This window comes from Oreochromis niloticus, linkage group LG18, assembly GCF_001858045.2.
Source record: "Oreochromis niloticus isolate F11D_XX linkage group LG18, O_niloticus_UMD_NMBU, whole genome shotgun sequence".
Classification (NCBI taxonomy): domain Eukaryota; kingdom Metazoa; phylum Chordata; class Actinopteri; order Cichliformes; family Cichlidae; genus Oreochromis; species Oreochromis niloticus.
The window spans coordinates 4,462,145-4,482,311 of record NC_031982.2 but is presented as its reverse complement, the minus strand read 5'-3'; the positions used below and the strand labels follow the sequence as shown (position 1 = coordinate 4,482,311).

Here is a 20,167-nt window from a genome sequence, read left to right as displayed (position 1 = left end):
TATCCACACCTGACTAGGTGTGGCCAATTAGCACCAGCTGAACACATTAAGATGATTAGGGGCTGCAGAGGGACGTAACACTAAGCCTCTCCATAACATGGAAGCTCCTCTCAAGTATTGTAGTAACCAAGCTGAGAAAGACATGAGGGGTTACTGTAGCTGGGATGGCTCAGGAGGTAGAGCATGTCATCTACTATGGTTCATATAGAACTGGTGACTACATCTTGACTGCATCCATCTTTTCGCCAGTCTCTTTAGCCTGTCACAAGTAGCGTACTTTGCACATTTACTGCCAAATAGTAAGAGATCATAGTAAGAGGTCATCAGATACAGGAATGGGCTAGAATGGCCTGTTTGAACATATACAGAAATCACAATGCTGTTTTAAAATAACAGCTTCATAATCGCCAAATTGCGGGATCAAGATTATAAACACGCAACAGCAGGGGGCGCTATGCTCCCCCGCTTACAGGTCAACACGAATTAAAAGAAGAAGAAGTGTCATGGCGCTGTCCTACAGCACGGTTACAGTGTAGCAATGAATCAGGCCAGAGTTTGTTGTTAAAGGCTCAACGAGAAGAACAACGGGAGGAGAAATGTTTCCTGAAACGGCTCAGCGTTTAAAAACGGCGGCTCCGCTCTTCTCTCACACCGCCTTTTTGACGGATTTGAGGCGGTTGTCGGCACATGGAGGGGCCCGGAGACACCTCACTGTCGGCCGCTGCCTTACAGCCAAGGTCCCCCCTCCGCGGAACCCTAGGGAGAGGGTCGAAATCCCGGGACTGGAGATGGTCACATACGGAGAGAGGATGCACTATGTCCCGGGGCTGGCGAAACCTGCTACCCAGCACTGGGAGAGGGACTACAAGGACCCGCGATATTACAAGTCTCCCCCTGCCCACGAGATGCTGCTGTACAAGGACAAGCCGTGTTATATGTTCAACCAGAGGACCAGCGCGCTGGAAGGTAACGGCTGTCTCACGCTGAGCACGTCGCTGCCCGGGGTTCATTAGACACACATGAGCATTATTATCGAAGTCTACGGGAGTGCAAGTGATGCTTGGCTGACTGACAGGCCTCATCAGAAATCACTCATATGATGCTTGTTTATGTGCACCACAATCAAGATTTTAATAAATAGACGCAAAAGTCTGAAGGAGCTTTACTCTGAGAGAAGTTTATTTTGAAAGTCTTTGTAGCTAAACGTAGACCCACGTGATCACGCAGATTTGATTCATTTTAAAAAGCTGTTATTTGAAATCTTCAGTTTTATTTATAAAGAAATTTTGCCTGTCGGTCTCTCAGGTGTGCGTCAGGCTGCCTGGCTGACCAAAACCCAGGTGATCCCAGGTCTCCCTGCACAGCTCCTTTCCCTCGCAGGGAACCCTGAAAATCAGATCCCAGATCAGGATGAGCGTGTACAGAATGCCATCAAACACGCGCGCTTCTGGGACACGACAGAGGATCGACCCCGTAAAGAGAAATACAGGTTGGGTGACATCTATACTTACACATGTGGTGTGGCTGTAGCTCAGGAGGTAGAGCAGGTCACCTACGGATTGGAAAGTTGGTGGTTCGATCCCAGGCTCCTCCAGTCTACATGTCAAGTATCCTTGGGCAAGATGCTAACCCATACATGAATGTGTATGAATGAGAAAGTGCTTGGGAGAATGGGTGAATGTGGGGCATGTTGTATAGAGCGCTTTGGGTAAATAAAAGCGCTATACATACATACATACATACATACATACATACATACATACACATACATACACATATATATATATATATATATATATATATATATATATATCTATATACACACACACACACTGGTTATATATATATATATATATATATATATATATATGTATGTATTTACCATTTATGTGCTCCATGCAGTGCACTTCCACAGACACACTCAACTACGATGCACCAACTAAGCTGCATTAGCAACATTTCCTTAGGGATTAATAAAGTATTCTGATAACAGGAATAACTGTGTCTGCAGCAGACTTTGTCCACGATTTAGACTTCTACACATGTGGATGTGTGTTTGCAACCCCACGATTCACCACTGTTATTAAGGAAGCAGGCTTAATTTACAGATCTGACATCATTTGAATACAGTCTGTTTAGGGCTGTGACACATGTGTACTGTTTACTGCAATATTTTTTCATTGCTTTAGTTGATGCTTGGCATTGGTCACCATGGCACCACCGGAGGACCAGCCAAAACAACCTGAGGGGCTGCCTCTGTATGTTCAGAAAACAAGCTGGTCCCTGACAGAGACAGCAACACACACACCTTCTGTGACAGCGCATGGAGAGAGTTTCATTGGCTTCCTGTTAAATCCAGAATTGAATCCAAAATCCTGCTCCTCACATACAAGGTCTTAAATAATCAGGCCCCATCTTATCTTAATGACCTTGTAGTACCATATCACCCCATTAGAGCACTTCGCTCTCACACTGCAGGCCTACTTGTTGTTCCTAGAGTATTTAAAAGTAGAATGGGAGGCAGAGCCTTCAGTTTTCAGGCCCCTCTTCTGTGGAACCAACTTCCAGTTTGGATCCAGGAGACAGACACTATCTCTACTTTCAAGATTAGGCTTCAAACTTTCCTTTTTGCTAAAGCATATAGTTAGGGCTGGACCAGGTGACCCTGAATCCTCCCTTAGTTATGCTGCAATAGACGTAGGCTGCCGGGGATTCCCATGATGCATTGAGTTTTTCCTTTCCAGTCACCTTTCTCACTCACTATGTGTTAATAGACCTCTCTGCATCGAATCATATCTGTTATTAATCTCTGTCTCTCTTCCACAGCATGACTTTATCCTGTCTTCCTTCTTTCACCCCAACCAATCACAGCAGATGGCCCCGCCCCTCCCTGAGCCTGGTTCTGCCGGAGGTTTCTTCCTGTTAAAAGGGAGTTTTTCCTTCCCACTGTCGCCAAAGTGCTTGCTCATAGGGGGTCATATGATTGTTGGGCTTTTCTCTGTATGTATCATTGTAGGGTCTACCTTACAATATAAAGCGCCTTGAGGTGACTTCTGTTGTGATTTGGCGCTGTGTAAATAAAATTGAATTGAATTGAATAGAAGCAAACCTGCTGTCAGCTGCTCCAAATAAGCCACAGAGTCAAACGTTAGATCAGGCTTTTGTCTGCGGCACACCACATAATAAAGACTGACGAACATAAGAGCTGCCATTACTCATATCTATGCTTTTGTCCAAAGACTCGACTCAACGTATACAGTGGAGTTAACGCATGAATACAGTGACCTGTCCCTTTATGAGCTCAGCGGTCCACTTCATCAGAGACTGGACAGGGTTGATGTTTTCAGACGTTCCACACAGGAGCAGTAATGATAGGCGGAGTCATAATAAGGCTCATATTACTTATTTTCGTATTGTATAAACTAACTTTCCCTTTGTTGCTTGTTCCTCAGCAACACTCTGCTGCTCAACCTGCTGCACCTGTGTGCGACTCTACAGTCCAGCCACCCAGCCGTCGGGAGGAGGATGCTTGCAGAGAACTACTCGCTGGCAACCACGTGGAAAAGAGGTATCGTACCCTCGTGCTCAGCAGGATCAGTTTGACTGCGAGTCGTGACTAATACGATCAAACGTGTTTGTGTGTCAGGCGAGGATCTCCTCCAGATAAGAGGTCAGAACGGTTTACTGCTGAACAGCATGGATCCTCTCCCAGAGGTGTCTGGTAAACAGGAGGTGGCCGACACAGTGGATCACGTCCTGGACACCTTCTATCCCGTCTCCCCGACTATCGACCTCCAGAAAGTGCACGTGTACAAAGAGGAGGTAAACCACACAGGTGAGAGGTTAACCAGCTGTCATCCTTTCTGTAACGGAGGTCTGCTGGGTCCAGGTGTGCCTGTGTGTGCTTCTGTCTGCTCCTCACCCTCAGTGACAGAAGTCTGTCATGTCCACTCAGGTTTCAGAGATGACTACCCTTACCCTCACGCCCACACGCTGTACTTCCTGGAGTCAGCTGATCCTCGTTGTAAGCTCCGCCCAGAGCAGTTTAGAACCAAGATGATCATGTTTACCTTTGGAAACGCGCTGGCCCGTGCACACAAGCTCTATGGGGTAAGCATGCATGCAAACGACCAGCAACACTTAACTCAGTTTGAACAATGTTGTGTTTCTTAATTATCCCTCTTCATCTGTGTCAGACTCGTCCCCAGCGACTCTTAGACCGTCCTGTGACCGTGCAGTCAGTCGGGACCAATGGTAGGATTTTCCAGTTCATGGTTTTCCAGCTGAATACCACAGACCTCTCAGGAGATGATGGAATTAAAAACCAGGTGAGCTGTATGTGAGGAATCCTGGGCTATATAGGGGTGTGGTCAGAAGCCTGCACACACTCGTGGGCATGAATGCTAACGTGTTTCTCTCCAGGGTGGAACGAGGCTACAGCACACGTCTTTAATGACTTTAAAAAAACAAGAATTGTGTGTAAAACCTTAAATGTGTTTTCTCTAAACGTATATGTGCAGATTGCAACATATCAGTGGTGCTGATGGCTCTGCAGTGTCAAGGCTAAAACCTATTAGCGTGTCATAAGTGATCATGGAGGAGTGTCAGGTGTAGTTTCCATTTACACAGTTACATACATAGGATTTCTTTGATAGTACTCAGTTACTGACCAGTACTGGTCAGAAGGTGTCATGTTGCAGTTTCCAGGATCATCAGTTCAAACAGTTGTACGAGTTATTCAGATGAGCCGGATGAAGACCCAAACCGCCTCCCTCCCATCAGAGGACACTGGTTAGGATGTTCAGGAACAGCCCAGGGTCCTCTAGGTGTCCTCACACCTGCACTGTGTGCTCTCTGGTCCAAATCAGTTGATGACTTTGTAAACTTGTAGCTTTTCTTCATGGTTTGTTTTGTTTTCACATGGAGAAAAATCAGAGTGAAGCTTTCAAACCAGCCACTTCAAATGAACTCTGCAACTCAGCAAAGAAGAGCGGACGAATGATCTGCCAGCATCCATTCAGATTACAGCGTGTTAACCTGTGTGGATTATTTATGCTGTGAAATCATTCAGCCTTGGAAAAGGAAAGTACAGGATGCTGACATCACGCCCATGATAAGTGTGTATGGAAATATCACTGCTGTAAATGCAGTCCATTTACAATTCAGTGCAAGGATTTTACTATAGATTTGCAGATTCAGTGCACGCTGTATTGTTCACCATGATTTTCTTCTTACAGCTCGTGCTATGTTGTGCTAAGTATCACTCCAGAACCTGTCAGTGTGGCACAAAGGCACGACTCATTCAATTCAATTCAATTTTATTTATATAGCGCCAAATCACAACAAAAGTCGCTTCAAGGCGCTTCATAGATACAGAGAAAAACCCAACAGTCATATGACCCCCTATGAGCAAGCACTTTGGCGACAGTGGGAAGGAAAAACTCCCTTTTAACAGGAAGAAACCTCCGACAGAACCAGGCTCAGGGAGGGGCGGGGCCATCTGCTGTGATTGGTTGGGGTGAAAGAAGGAAGACAGGATAAAGACATGCTGTGGAAGAGAGACAGAGATTAATAACAGATATGATTCAATGCAGAGAGGTCTGTTAACACATAGTGAGTGAGAAAGGTGACTGGAAAGGAAAAACTCAGTGCATCATGGGAATCCCCGGCAGCCTACGTCTATTGCAGCATAACTAAGGGAGGATTCAGGGTCACCTGGTCCAGCCCTAACTATATGCTTTAGCAAAAAGGAAAGTTTGAAGCCTAATCTTGAAAGTAGAGATAGTGTCTGTCTCCCGAATCCAAACTGGAAGTTGGTTCCACAGAAGAGGGGCCTGAAAACTGAAGGCTCTGCCTCCCATTCTACTTTTAAATACTCTAGGAACAACAAGTAGGCCTGCAGTGTGAGAGCGAAGTGCTCTAATAGGGTGATATGGTACTACAAGGTCATTAAGATAAGATGGGGCCTGATTATTTAAGACCTTGTATGTGAGGAGCAGGATTTTGGATTCTGGATTTAACAGGAAGCCAATGAAGGGAAGCCAAAACAGGAGAAATCTGCTCTCTCTTTCTAGTCCCTGTCAGGACTCTTGCTGCAGCATTTTGGATCAGCTGAAGGCTTTTCAGCGAGTTTTTAGGACATCCTGATAATAATGAATTACAGTAGTCCAGCCTGGAAGTAATAAATGCATGAACTAGTTTTTCAGCATCACTCTGAGACAGGATATTTCTAACTTTAGAGATGTTGCACAAATGGAAGAAAGCAGTCTTACATATTTGTTTAATATGTGCATTGAAGGACATGTCCTGGTCAAAAATTCCTCGCCAGCATGTAAATACTATGCATGTCTTGGTGCTTCCTTGTGTTATTGAGTGTTTGTAATAACTCCACAACTTAGCAGCCCAGTTTAGCCCACAAACATAAGAGCAGACTGCTGTGAAGATGCTGGAACAGTGGCTACGTCTCTGATGGCCTCAGTAAACATATGTGGTTACTCAGCCTTAAGAAAGGAAGCTTATGGATGTGTCAACAAAAGTTGTTGTTTGTCCTCCAACTAATGAGTCCAAAGTTAAACTCCAGCAGTCTGTTTTATCTGTTCCATTTCGTCCGTTTGCAGATGTGGCTGGATGAAGACGTTGAGCTGTATGATTTTGCAAAAGTTCGACCACTTATTAAAAAGAAGCAAGTCAAGGTACAGTTTCTGTTTGTTTGAGGGGAGGCGTGGCTTTCACTAACTTTATCTGTGTAGCTATCCCCCTTTCTGTGAAGCTCCTCAGTGCAGTAACTGTACTGTAACTGTACAGTAACTGTTACTGTAGAGTACAGTTACAGCGCAGTAACTGTACTGTAACTGTACTCTGCAGTAGCTGTGGAGTACAGTAATGCAGTCTGCATGGATTTTTAGCTGCAGCATTTTTGATGCATAGTTAAACAGACTGAGTGAAAAGTGTTACAGAAGTATTGCTCATGCTTCCTTTTGACTGTGTGGTGGGAGGAGCCACAGTGAAAATGTAATGGTTCTGATTGGTTGCTTTGTGTCTCCACAGATACCAGCTGGTCTGGCAGGATACAAGCCTGAGACGTTCAGCAAGTTCCTGGCACTGTACCTGCATGGAGCTGTGTAGGACTGCGTACATCATACATCTGTTTGTGTGAGCGATGCGCTGCCAGCAGTCAGTTGCCTGTAAAGTCTGTGTGTGTCTGCGATCTAAACCAGCGTCTTATCAAAACTCCTGATTTTCTTTCGGTCAGTAACAGCGTGCTGGTGTTTCATGGAACTGCACCCACACTTCATCTACATCTTTATAATAACTTCTGAATAAAGGCTGCTTTTCTCAACACTGTTTATTCTTTCTTTCTCATTAGGTTTATCAAGTTGTTCATAAGTAAGTTCTTATACTCAAAGCTAAGGCTAAGTCCTGAAGCACTTTTCATGTCAGTACTCAACATGTTTTCGTTGGGTTGCTATTCTATGTTAAACATGTAGACATACTTTTCCTTCCACATTGAAAAGCAAATGAGTGGTTTTACTGTTCAGTGACTATATTTATGCTCATGTTAGAACATGGCCTCTGGCCTAGAGCGATCTGTATACTTATAGAAAAACCACAAATGGATTATCTTCTGTAGTTTAACATATTATAACCACATTATCATGTAAATCACACCAGACTCAGGCTGAAAAAGTTAGAGTGTATTAGAGTATTCCACATCCTAAAATAACAGAACAAATACATCCTGAATGAAGCTCAAATAATGGGAGTTTAACAGCTTGAGGAAACTTGCAGCACACAGTGGGGAGCTAAAAAAAACAAAACAAGGGGTAATTCAGTGGATTTATCACGGCATGTTGCTGTCAGATATCTAAAGCTCATGTTAAAATTGTAGTTCTGACAAAAAGCTAAAGACACAAATGCTCATAGAAGTCACAACAGTATTAAAAGTGGCAGTGCTGACCTGAAATCTACAGCAAGGATTGTGATTTTACTCTTACTTTAAAATCTTACTTCTCATGTACAAGGGTATCCATAAATCTGCTCCTTCTTATTTGTGTGATCTGTTTCCCGCCCTCAGATCCTCATCTGCTGTTCATCTTACTGTTCCTTCTGCACGTCTCATCACTGTGGGGCACACAGCCTTCAGTCGCTCTGCTCCTCCGCTCTGGAACTCTCTTCCTCTAGCCATAAGAAATATAGACTCTGTTCCTGTATTTAAGTCAAAGCTCAAAAACACATCTGTTCACTTTAGTGCTGATTTTATCTGTTGTCAAGTTCTGTTTTGCTATTTTAACTTATTTTATAACTATTGCCCCTTTTATTTTTTTCTTTTGTAAGGTGACCTTGGGTTTCTGAAAAGTGCCCTCAAATGAAATGTATTATTATTATTACTTCCAAGGGAAACCAGTTTCTATGTGTGGTAACCACTGAGATGATTTGGAATTTATGGTAATAGCCAGTGGCTCACAATAATAGTAAAAAAGTGAGGCTTGAGATGTCACTCATGGACTCCCGGGACCCTATAGTGACAGGTGCTGCTCCCAACCTAGCGACGGGGAGGAAGTGGACCCCGGCCACATCTGTGCTACAGGCCAAATCTGCTCTTGGGCATCGTGACGTGGAGGGTCACGTCCAACACGGCAGAGGATTTGGTCTTGGCGCAGTAACACCTCGGTGGCAACAGGCATCTGTAACGGAACGTCGAAAAATGGTGGTGGAGGAGGTGCGGCGACAGGAGGAAACAGCCAGACATGCCAGAGCTGTAGCGCTGGCCAAACAGGGTCGCTGGATGAATTGGGAGGAAAAGAGGAAACTCTCATGGAGTGAAATCTGGGGCATGGAGTCTAATAGACTAAGTTTCATCATCCGAGCAACATACGATGTGCTGCCTTCCCCAATAAATCTGCAGCTGTGGTTTGGAAAGGACCCATCCTGCCCCCTGTGTACAGTCCCAGCAACACTCAAGCAGATCTTGGTTGGTTGTAGGACTAGCCTTACTCAGGGCAGATACACATGGAGACACAACCAGGTCCTCAGGTGTCTAGCTCAGAAAGTTGAGCGCAAAAGAAAATCCATCAACACTCAACCTTTCACGAACCAAGAGGAGCGTCAGTTTTCATCAACATTTGTCCGGGAGGGAGACAAGTCGAGGACGAGCCCCTCAACCCCGGACCTGGGCCCGCTAAACATTGCCAGGGATTTGGCATTTGCAAGTGGACTTGGATCAGAGGCTAATTTTTCCCACAGAGATCGAAACAACTACTCTGCGACCAGACCTCATCCTTTGGTCTAACTCCCAAAAACTTGCGTACGTCATTGAGCTGACGGTACCATGGGAGGAAGCAAGTGAGGAAGCGTTTGAGCGTAAGAAGCTGCGCTATGCCAACTTGGCAGCTGAGGCAGAGGACAGAGGCTGGAAGATCAAGGTGCACTCGGTGGAAGTGGGGTGCAGGGGCTTTGTTGCCAGTACAACAGTAAAACTGCTTAGAGAGATTGGGATCAGAGGACAGGCACAACGGCAGGCTATGAGAGAACTAGCTAACACTGCTGAGAGGACCAGTCACTGGCTATGGCTAAAAAGGGCTGACATCACTTGGGCAGCTAAGGCAGTCAGCTAACCGCGAGACACACGCCAAGGATTGATCGACCCGTGGTGGGCCTGCCTCAACAGGGGGCGTCCCAAGGGTGAAACATAACATTATAATCTCCAAAAGTTGAATCTGTTCATCTGGACGTAGCGTTTTGTGGGAGAAACGTTTCGTCACTCATCCAAGTGACTTCTTCACTCTCATTACATTATGAGTTTCACTGGTTGACTGATACAGCTGTATCAGTCAACCTACCTATCTCATGGTAGTGAAACTAAAAGGAGGAATGAAAGAATAGGAAAGAAAAATGTTCTCCTCTTCTTCCCTTTTCTGGGAGGCAGTGGGGAGGTAGAGCGTACAGCCCGATCCGGCGGGGAGGTGTGGGAAGCCAGACCTCCTCTCTGCTCTCTCCTATCTTGTCCCTTTTGTCTCACTCCTCTCTGTTACCTTTTCTGTCCCTTTGAAGAAGTGAGGCTCCATAAATGTTAAAGAGGTAAGTATTTCTCAGTTGCAGTGAATAAATAGAATAAACTGTAGAAAACTAAACAGAAGAAAGAAGAAATAACAATTTTAACATAAAAGTGGATGAGCAGTTGCAATACTCTCATTTGTCCCATATGCGTTGACCTTTTTTTGCACATTGTACACATTATTCTGTTTCTATGTATTTGCTATGATTTGCTATTTGTCAAGTAACATTGCTTCACTCACTATCCCGGGTTTGTCTGTGTAAGCGTTCTGTTGCCGGCAAATCAAACATTCTGCAAATTAAGACAAATACTAAGATATGTTTCTTTATATTTTATTATGTTACAGATTAAGTCATTTGTTCATACTTATTTTGTTTGTCTTTTCAGTCTTCAAGAGGGTCAGGTGTGGGGAAACGCCCACCTGGCATTTCCTCATTTTAAAATCCTGATGATGTCACACATGACATCAGCAGGTCAAACCAAGTGGAGGGGTTTCTTTTTCCATAGAGATGCTTCCTTTTGTTTGTGTTAAGGTTTAAAGGAATTTTTTGAATGTTTTTCTTTTTGTTAATATTGCCATTTAGTTGCGCAAATGTGCATATTAGACGTGTGTAGAGGTTTTGTGTTTTTAAATCATCTGTGTAGAGTTTTAGATCCCTCAGTTTGAGTGAGTGGTATTGGCTGGGCAATTGGAGGGAAATTGATGGCCCTGTTTAAAGCCAGTCTCTACCAGATGCAGGAGAGGAGAGGTGAGCTGTGTTACCAGAGCCATGTTATGTTGAGTTTTGTTAATAGAGTTTATTTGAGGGGAAGTTTTGTTAAGTTACATTAAATTAAGTTCACTGTAAATAAATTGCTCACCTTTGGAAACCTGAAATGTCTGCATAGTCTGCTTCCCTACCACCTTCCTTGACGTTTGAGTCTGACTACTTCACACACTCCAGGGCCTGATCAACCCTGGCAGGGCCTCCTTGGATGAGGGTGTCTGGTGATAATGGCTGAAACACCTGATGAATCCAAGGTCCACTACTGACAATGTGTCCCAAATTTAATGTGATAATTTAGATCAGACCTCTAATCCCTAAACCTAACCAAGGAGAAATGCAGATTAGCCTGGGTAAAAGACCGAAAGTTGAGGCACACAACGATGTGTGCTGCTGGCAACGTTTCTGCCTTTCCTCGTAACAGCCATCCCTCAAAATGTTCTCAGTTTAAAGCAATACATAATCAGGGATTGTAACCTGTAGTCCTTTTACTGAATCATACATCAAAATAAAGGCCCAAATACGCTGCCAGAACAACCCAAGTTTTAATGTTTTTTATGGAAAATTATGCTGTTTAATGTGTCGTTGCACTCTGAAATGAAAGTATAGTACAATTAAGAAACTGGAGTTAAAAAAGAAATCATGGAATCAATTTATAGACCAAAGTGTATTCTAAACTTCTGACTCATGGCATTCTTTCTACAATAGAAATCAAATATTCTCCCATATCTGTAGCAGAAGTTCCCATAAATGTGGACCTTGTAGGCTGCTTTGCTTTCACTCTTCTGTCCAGTTCATCCCAAACCAGCTCGATGGGATTTAAGTCTGCAGACTGTGCTGGACACTCTATCTTGTTTTATTTTCCTGAGGTGGTTCTGGCACAGCTTGAAATCATGTTTTGGTTCATTATCTTGCTGTAGGATGAACCCCTGACCAACCAGAGGGTCCTGCATGGAGCTGCAGAATGCTGTGGTTTTGGTTCAGGGAGCCTCTCACTCTGTACAAGTCACCGACCCTGGATCAGCAAACAGCCCCAGACCATCACACTTCCTCCTGCATGTTTGACAGTTGATGCCACAAACTGTGGAACCATCCTTTCACCTACTCGACGGCATACGAAGATCCTGTGTGATGAACCATCAGTCCATAAAACCTTCTTCCAGTCTTCAGTAGTCCAAGGGTGGTGTTTCATGGCCCAGACAAGCCTCTTTGTCTTATTCTGATGTCTGGTTTTCTTTCTGCACCTCGTCCTGTCAGACCTGCAGCACGAAGTCTTCTCTTCACAGTAGAAACTGAGACTTTCTTACTACGACCACTATTAAGCTGCTTGAAGCTGTTGTCCTGTGAGCCGCCGATCACACAAGCTGTTAACTCTCAGAAACTTGTCCTCTGATCCAGTCGTGTCTTTGGGTCTGCAGACCTCTTCCTGTCACAGTTTGTTTCTGAGCCTTTGGATGGTGAAGAAAACTGTACTCACTGACACCTTGGCTTTCTCTGTAGGACAGACCGACATTTATAAGTGTTATGATGGTCTGTCTCTCCTCCATTGTTAATCTCACCATTTTATATCAACACACTACTTTCTGCAGTACAATACTGTTCAACTGATGCTGACGAGGGTACCACAGTGTGTTCCAACACTGCTTTTATGCAGACAGATGGGGTTGTATGTAATCCAGAAACAGCTGTAGTTAGTGATGGCCTGCCTGAAGCTGACGCTCCAGCACGTGTGTCAAAAAAACCCCACACTGCTTCAGAAGCACTGTGTCAAGGCTTGATTCATTTGGCCAGAGTCACGTGATCAGTGACGTCCAAATCCCGTGAATCATTCAGGGGATTTGATCATTCTATTGAGAGATACGGAGCTAGCGAGGAAGAGAGGAGGTCCTGTCATGTGGGAGTATTTAGAGCTGATTTTGGTCGATCGGGTGGGTTTGCTAAGTTTCTGTTCTTGTTGTTTGCTTTTGTTTTGTGCGTGTTTATTTTCTCTGAAAACATGATGTAGGGTAATTTCCAATAAACCAAGTTCAAAAAGGGAATCTATGGCTGACGCATGTTCCTGGTTTTCAAAAGAAATGCTTCCAGTTGCATTATGATTTGAAGACTGTTTATTTATTACAAGCTGAAGATGTAACAATGAACTCCTTCCTAAATAAGCATGAAAGTTCCAAAAAATAAGCAGTTATCCAGAACTGCCTGTGCACACGGTCAAAAAACTGTGAGACTAGTGATGCGCGAATCATGAAGATTCGTTCAATACTCGAGAATCACTTTACTGACTCATGAATCATGATTCACATGCCCAACTGACTCACTGACTCATCCCTGTTGCTGTTAGCAAACTAATTTCATTAGTAGAAATATATCTAGCTTATAATTCAAATTGTGGAGAAAAACACAACATCCAGTATCTTAACAAAAACATTTCTGCTCTGAACTGGAAGAAAAAACCCTGAGTAGAAGCTCACATCAAGACAATAGCTCCTCGGTTCACAGTAGCATCGCTCTGCTAACATGCTAACAGCACATTTGAGCTACTCACCCCCTGCTTTCCTGTGCTGAATCGTAGCGTAAGCGAAGCACTCAGGATTCGCTCACCCCCTCCCTTCCCGTGCTGAATCATAGTGCGAACGAATCACTCAGGACTCGCTCACCCCCTCTCTCCTGTGCTGAATCATAGAGCGAACGAATCACTCACTCACTCACTCACTCACTCACCCCCTCCCTCCTGTACTGAATCGTAGCGTAAGCGAATCACTCAGGACTCACTCACCCCCTCCCTTCCCGTGCTGAATCATAGTGCGAACGAATCACTCAGGACTCACTCACCCCCTCCCTTCCTGTGCTGAATCATAGAGCGAACGAATCACTCAAGATTCACTCACCCCCTCCCTTCCCATGCTGAATCATAGAGCGAACGAATCACTCAAGATTCGCTCACCCCCTCCCTCCCGTGCTGAATCATAGAGCGAACGAATCACTCAGGACTCGCTCACCCCCCTCCCTCCTGTGCTGAATCATAGAGCGAACGAATCACTCACTCACTCACTCACTCACCCCCTCCCTCCTGTACTGAATTGTAGCGTAAGCGAATCACTCAGGACTCACTCACCCCCTCCCTTCCCGTGCTGAATCATAGAGCGAACGAATCACTCAGGATTCGCTCACCCCCTCCCTTCCCGTGCTGAATCATAGTGCGAATGAATTACTCAGGACTCGCTCACCCCCTCCCTCCTGTGCTGAATCATAGAGCGAACGAATCACTCAAGATTCCCTCACCCCCTCCCTTCCCGTGCTGAATCATAGTGCGAACGAATCACTCAGGACTCGCTCACCCCTCCCTCCTGTGCTGAATCATAGAGCGAACGAATCACTCAGGACTCGCTCACCCCCTCCTCCTGTGCTGAATCATAGAGCGAACGAATCACTCAGGATTCGCTCACCGCCTCCCTTCCCGTGCTGAATCATAGTGCGAACGAATCACTCAGGACTCGCTCACCCCCTCCCTTCCCGTGCTGAATCATAGAGCGAATGAATCACTCAGGATTCGCTCACCCCTCCCTCCTGTGCTGAATCATAGTGCGAACGAATCACTCAGGACTCGCTCACCCCCTCCCTCCTGTGCTGAATCATAGAGCGAACGAATTACTCAGGATTCGCTCACCCCCTCCCTCCTGTGCTGAATCATAGAGCGAACGAATCACTCAGGACTCACTCGCCCCCTCCCTTCCCGTGCTGAATCATAGAGCGAACGAATCACTCAGGACTCACTCACCCCCTCCCTTCCCGTGCTGAATCATAGTGCGAACGAATCACTCAAGATTCCCTCACCCCCTCCCTTCCCGTGCTGAATCATAGTGCGAACGAATCACTCAGGACTCGCTCACCCCTCCCTCCTGTGCTGAATCATAGAGCGAACGAATCACTCAGGACTCGCTCACCCCCTCCCTCCTGTGCTGAATCATAGAGCGAACGAATCACTCAGGATTCGCTCACCCCCTCCCTTCCCGTGCTGAATCATAGTGCGAACGAATCACTCAGGACTCACTCACCCCCTCCCTTCCTGTGCTGAATCATAGAGCGAACGAATCACTCAAGATTCACTCACCCCCTCCCTTCCCATGCTGAATCATAGAGCGAACGAATCACTCAAGATTCGCTCACCCCCTCCCTCCCGTGCTGAATCATAGAGCGAACGAATCACTCAGGACTCGCTCACCCCCTCCCTCCTGTGCTGAATCATAGAGCGAACGAATCACTCACTCACTCACTCACTCACTCACTCACCCCCTCCCTCCTGTACTGAATTGTAGCGTAAGCGAATCACTCAGGACTCACTCACCCCCTCCCTTCTGTGCTGAATCATAGAGCGAACGAATCACTCAGGATTCGCTCACCCCCTCCCTTCCCGTGCTGAATCATAGTGCGAATGAATTACTCAGGACTCGCTCACCCCCTCCCTCCTGTGCTGAATCATAGAGCGAACGAATCACTCAAGATTCCCTCACCCCCTCCCTTCCCGTGCTGAATCATAGTGCGAACGAATCACTCAGGACTCGCTCACCCCCTCCCTCCTGTGCTGAATCATAGAGCGAACGAATCACTCAGGACTCGCTCACCCCCTCCCTCCTGTGCTGAATCATAGAGCGAACGAATCACTCAGGATTCGCTCACCGCCTCCCTTCCCGTGCTGAATCATAGTGCGAACGAATCACTCAGGACTCGCTCACCCCTCCCTTCCCGTGCTGAATCATAGAGCGAATGAATCACTCAGGATTCGCTCACCCCCTCCCTCCTGTGCTGAATCATAGTGCGAACGAATCACTCAGGACTCGCTCACCCCCTCCCTCCTGTGCTGAATCATAGAGCGAACGAATCACTCAGGACTCGCTCACCCCTCCCTCCTGTGCTGAATCATAGAGCGAACGAATCACTCAGGATTCGCTCACCGCCTCCCTTCCCGTGCTGAATCATAGTGCGAACGAATCACTCAGGACTCGCTCACCCCCTCCCTTCCCGTGCTGAATCATAGAGCGAATGAATCACTCAGGATTCGCTCACCCCCTCCCTCCTGTGCTGAATCATAGTGCGAACGAATCACTCAGGACTCGCTCACCCCCTCCCTCCTGTGCTGAATCATAGAGCGAACGAATTACTCAGGATTCGCTCACCCCCTCCCTCCTGTGCTGAATCATAGAGCGAACGAATCACTCAGGACTCACTCGCCCCCTCCCTTCCCGTGCTGAATCATAGAGCGAACGAATCACTCAGGACTCACTCACCCCCTCCCTTCCCGTGCTGAATCATAGTGCGAACGAATCACTCAAGATTCCCTCACCCCCTCCCTTCCCGTGCTGAATCATAGTGCGAACGAATCACTCAGGACTCGCTCACCCCCTCCCTCCTGTGCTGAATCATAGAGCGAACGAATCACTCAGGACTCGCTCACCCCCTCCCTCCTGTGCTGAATCATAGAGCGAACGAATCACTCAGGATTCGCTCACCCCCTCCCTTCCCGTGCTGAATCATAGTGCGAACGAATCACTCAGGACTCGCTCACCCCCTCCCTTCCCGTGCTGAATCATAGAGCGAATGAATCACTCAGGATTCGCTCACCCCTCCCTCCTGTGCTGAATCATAGTGCGAACGAATCACTCAGGACTCGCTCACCCCCTCCCTTCCCGTGCTGAATCATAGTGCGAACGAATCACTCAGGACTCGCTCACCCCCTCCCTCCTGTGCTGAATCATAGAGCGAACGAATCACTCAGGACTCGCTCGCCCCCTCCCTTCCCGTGCTGAATCATAGAGCGAACGAATCACTCAGGACTCGCTCACCCCCTCCCTTCCCGTGCTGAATCATAGTGCGAACGAATCACTCAGGACTCGCTCGCCCCCTCCCTTCCTGTGCTGAATCATAGTGCGAACGAATCACTCAGGACTCGCTCGCCCCCTCCCTCCTGTGCTGAATCATAGAGCGAACGAATCACTCAGGACTCGCTCGCCCCTCCCTCCCGTGCTGAATCATAGAGCGAACGAATCACTCAGGACTCGCTCACCCCCTCCCTTCCCGTGCTGAATCATAGTGCGAACGAATCACTCAGGACTCGCTCACCCCCTCCCTTCCCGTGCTGAATCATAGAGCGAACGAATCACTCAGGACTCACTCACCCCCTCCCTCCTGTGCTGAATCATAGAGCGAACGAATCACTCACTCACTCACCCCCTCCCTCCTGGCTCACAGCTTCTTCTTCGTCTTCTTCTTGGTTGGCAACCAATGTTAAGGCGCATTACCGCCCCCTGGCTCACAGCTCAGTGGACATTTAGATGAGAAAATATATATTTGATACATTTAAGGAAAATACTAATAAAATAAAAATAAACAAAATAAATGTTCCCTTTAGAATTTTTTTTTTTGGCTCTATAAAATAGTTTTCTTTTAGGATCACTCATCTTAGCAGTAGGATATACATGAAAAGAGAAACAAATTAAGTTTGAGTGAAAATGTACATTTTTTGCACTCTCTGGTCAACTGACTCAGTGACTCAAATGACTCAAAAAAACCGATTCACTTTGGTGTTTCACTCATTAAAACTCGATTCAGTAAAAAGAATCAAATTTACCATCACTATGTGAGACTCCTAACCTCTCTGTCCATGCTCCTCCCCTTCCCGCTCACACAGGGGCTGTGTCCCAATTCAGGGTATGCACGCTTGAAGTACGCATTTCAAGTGCGATTACGTCACCGCCACGCGACGACGGCTGTCCCAATTCAAAGTGTACTTCAAATGCATACTCCAAATGCGCCGTCGATTTCCCCAAATATCAAGCGTGGTCCGGTGCACGCTTTGTGGTCCCATATATCCCACAATCCATAGCGCGGCGGTGGGTGTGGATGATTTTGCCGCAAAATACGGCAGAAGGGAGCGGCTGAAGAGTGAACTGTCAAAAGTAAGTACTGAATATGATGTCACTTATTTATGTGCCAATATTTAAGAACATTAAAACATTACTGTTGGCCACATGTCGGCAAAGTTATGTGACATTAGTGATGTTTGTACTTTCAGTGGTAACTTGGTTTTATAGCCTCTATGTCTAAATATATATATAGTCGACCTTAATCTTACAGAGAATGTGATGATTTTATGGATAATTAAAGTCAGTCATATATCCACAAACACAACAAGCTGAAAGTCAGTGATGCTGCTCGGTTTGCAGTCCTGAATATGACGGCACAAGCAGGATTCACTGCACTGTTAATGTCAGCTATGTTATATTGCTGCCTCTGTTCGGTGGTGTCGAGCCAAACGGACTTTAACGTGTGTTTGAACGAGCTGACGGTTCACTCGTTAAGCTGAAAGAAAGATGCTTTAATCACAGGAGTCACACATGTGTCCACTGGACCATCTGGGAACTCTTCTTGTTTAGCACTCGTAATAACACAAACACTAAATCCTCCTTCTCTTGTGCTGTTTTGTAGCAGTGTGTACACCTGAGACTGTCACCTGTCTGTCTGTCCTGCACTCTCTCTCTGTTTCTTTCTCTCTGATTGTGGAATAAAAGTATGAACATGTATTTATAAGTTACACTTGTGTTTGAATCCTGCAGCTTATCACACATTTGATTTCCATGTGTGACAACTGCAAGTGTCCAGAGTGAGGACAGACTGAGGGACCCACTGCTGCACATCATCTGTGAGGCTTTGCACCCCTGATGATCCACCAGGACAAACTCAGCAGTGTGTGAGGAAGAGGAGGAGGAAGAGCCAGCAGCAGCTGACAGATGGAGAGAATAGACAGACTGTTCCCTGTTTGTGAAGGACTGCTAGGAAAGTTTAACATAACTAATTGTCTGTCCTGAATCAGTCTTATTAGGTAATGTTCAAATAATGTTATCATCCCAGTGTTTTCAGTGTGGGAGAAAGTACTCAGGGCCTTCAAGTTACACACTATGAAAGGCAGCAACAAGTTTAATATTCAGAAACCTAAAGTATGTATCAGCAGCAGAATGGAGCTAAAAATAAATGTTTGTTTCAGTTCTATGAAGCTTTGAGTATTTTGGATTAGTAGCACTGCTGTGTTTGTTGCATCATATTGCTGTAATTGTTTATATGCTTTATATATTCTGAGCTAAGTTGATCTATAGTGTTACATCATATTCTATAAGGATGTTATGTGTTTGTAGACTTTCTGCCCAGTTTGACCCATTTAGCAGAAGTCAGCCTGTTTAAGGCTCTGATATCTATTCTGTATGACTTAAAGCAGTTATGACATGGTCTGATTTTCTCACCCAATAAAGGAATATTTCATATATCAGTCTACTCTTCATTCTATCAGAAACAGTTATCACAGCTCGTACATTTTCTTTTTACACATATATGTAAGCATTGAGCCAAATGTAATAATGCCAGCATATTGAAAGAACAATGTTTGTCTCTTATATATAATACATCTGTATATACACTGTCAGAGATACTTGTCTTTGTGTGAAGATTTAAGGTGATAGGAAATATAAATAACTGCAACTTGAATCTTTGACCCAGAGTTCAAGCTCACTGCTGTAATATATGTGTGTGTGTGTGTGTGTGTGTGTGTCTGTGTGTGTGTGTGTGTGTATATCTATATATATAGATATATATAATTTTAGTCTCATGAACAACATTAGCTAATTGTTATTTACTAACTAATCTTGAAATGACTGTTCAGTACAGAAATGAAGCCCAACTATCATGTTTTACAGTCCTGTGGTCTCAACTAATCAAAGTGATGTCATGACAAAAATGAATGACCAACAAAACATTTTTTCTCCTTCATTTCTGTCACACAAAGCTGTATGAAACATTTCTCGCGGTTAGTATCATGGTTGCTAGGCAACCTGAACAGCGCGACGAAGGCTAGACCGTCCCATTTCACAAGCCTCTCACTTCCGCACTTCCCGTACTTGTAGTACGCACCGTACGTAGTACGCGTAGTGTGCGTACTTCAAGCGTGCAGACCCTGAATTGGGACGCAGCCAGGGTTTCATACTTAAAGTGAGAGGTACCCCTTTTTAGGTTCCAATCCCAAACAGTGACATAACATTACTTTATGTAAACACAACATATATTTTCATATTTATTAATCCTGAAAAGATGACTTATGTAATGAATCTATGAATTATAAAACAAACATGAACTCAATCGTAAATAAAAATATAAAGCAGACGTCTGGCGCCTACACATGAAAAACTTTAAATGTTTTAACAAAACAAAAGTCTGCTTTTCATAATACAAATGTCATTAAATAACTTTAGAAAGACTTCCATTTTACTCTTTAAATTTAATAAAATAAAATAAAAAATATATTTTATTT

At 45.2% G+C, this 20,167-nt stretch overlaps 1 protein-coding gene across 2 annotated transcripts; it reads left to right on the top strand.

Annotated features, from left to right (window-relative positions):
- Positions 1-460: 460 nt before the first annotated feature.
- mrpl37 (mitochondrial ribosomal protein L37) lies at positions 461-7,339 on the top strand. Of its 2 annotated transcripts, none has more exons than XM_005464533.4 (8): positions 461-966; positions 1,306-1,489; positions 3,453-3,568; positions 3,647-3,835; positions 3,956-4,110; positions 4,197-4,328; positions 4,927-5,082; positions 6,618-6,692. In XM_005464533.4, exons 1-7 carry the CDS (start codon positions 597-599, stop codon positions 5,059-5,061), a joined length of 1,281 nt encoding a protein of 426 aa, XP_005464590.1. In that variant the 5' UTR covers positions 461-596; the 3' UTR covers positions 5,062-5,082; positions 6,618-6,692. The 2 variants fall into 2 exon arrangements, with proteins under 2 accessions (XP_005464590.1, XP_003459220.1); XM_003459172.5 differs by lacking the exon at positions 4,927-5,082 and adding an exon at positions 7,048-7,339 and having other exon boundaries at positions 462-966.
- The last annotated feature ends 12,828 nt before the right edge of the window (positions 7,340-20,167 follow it).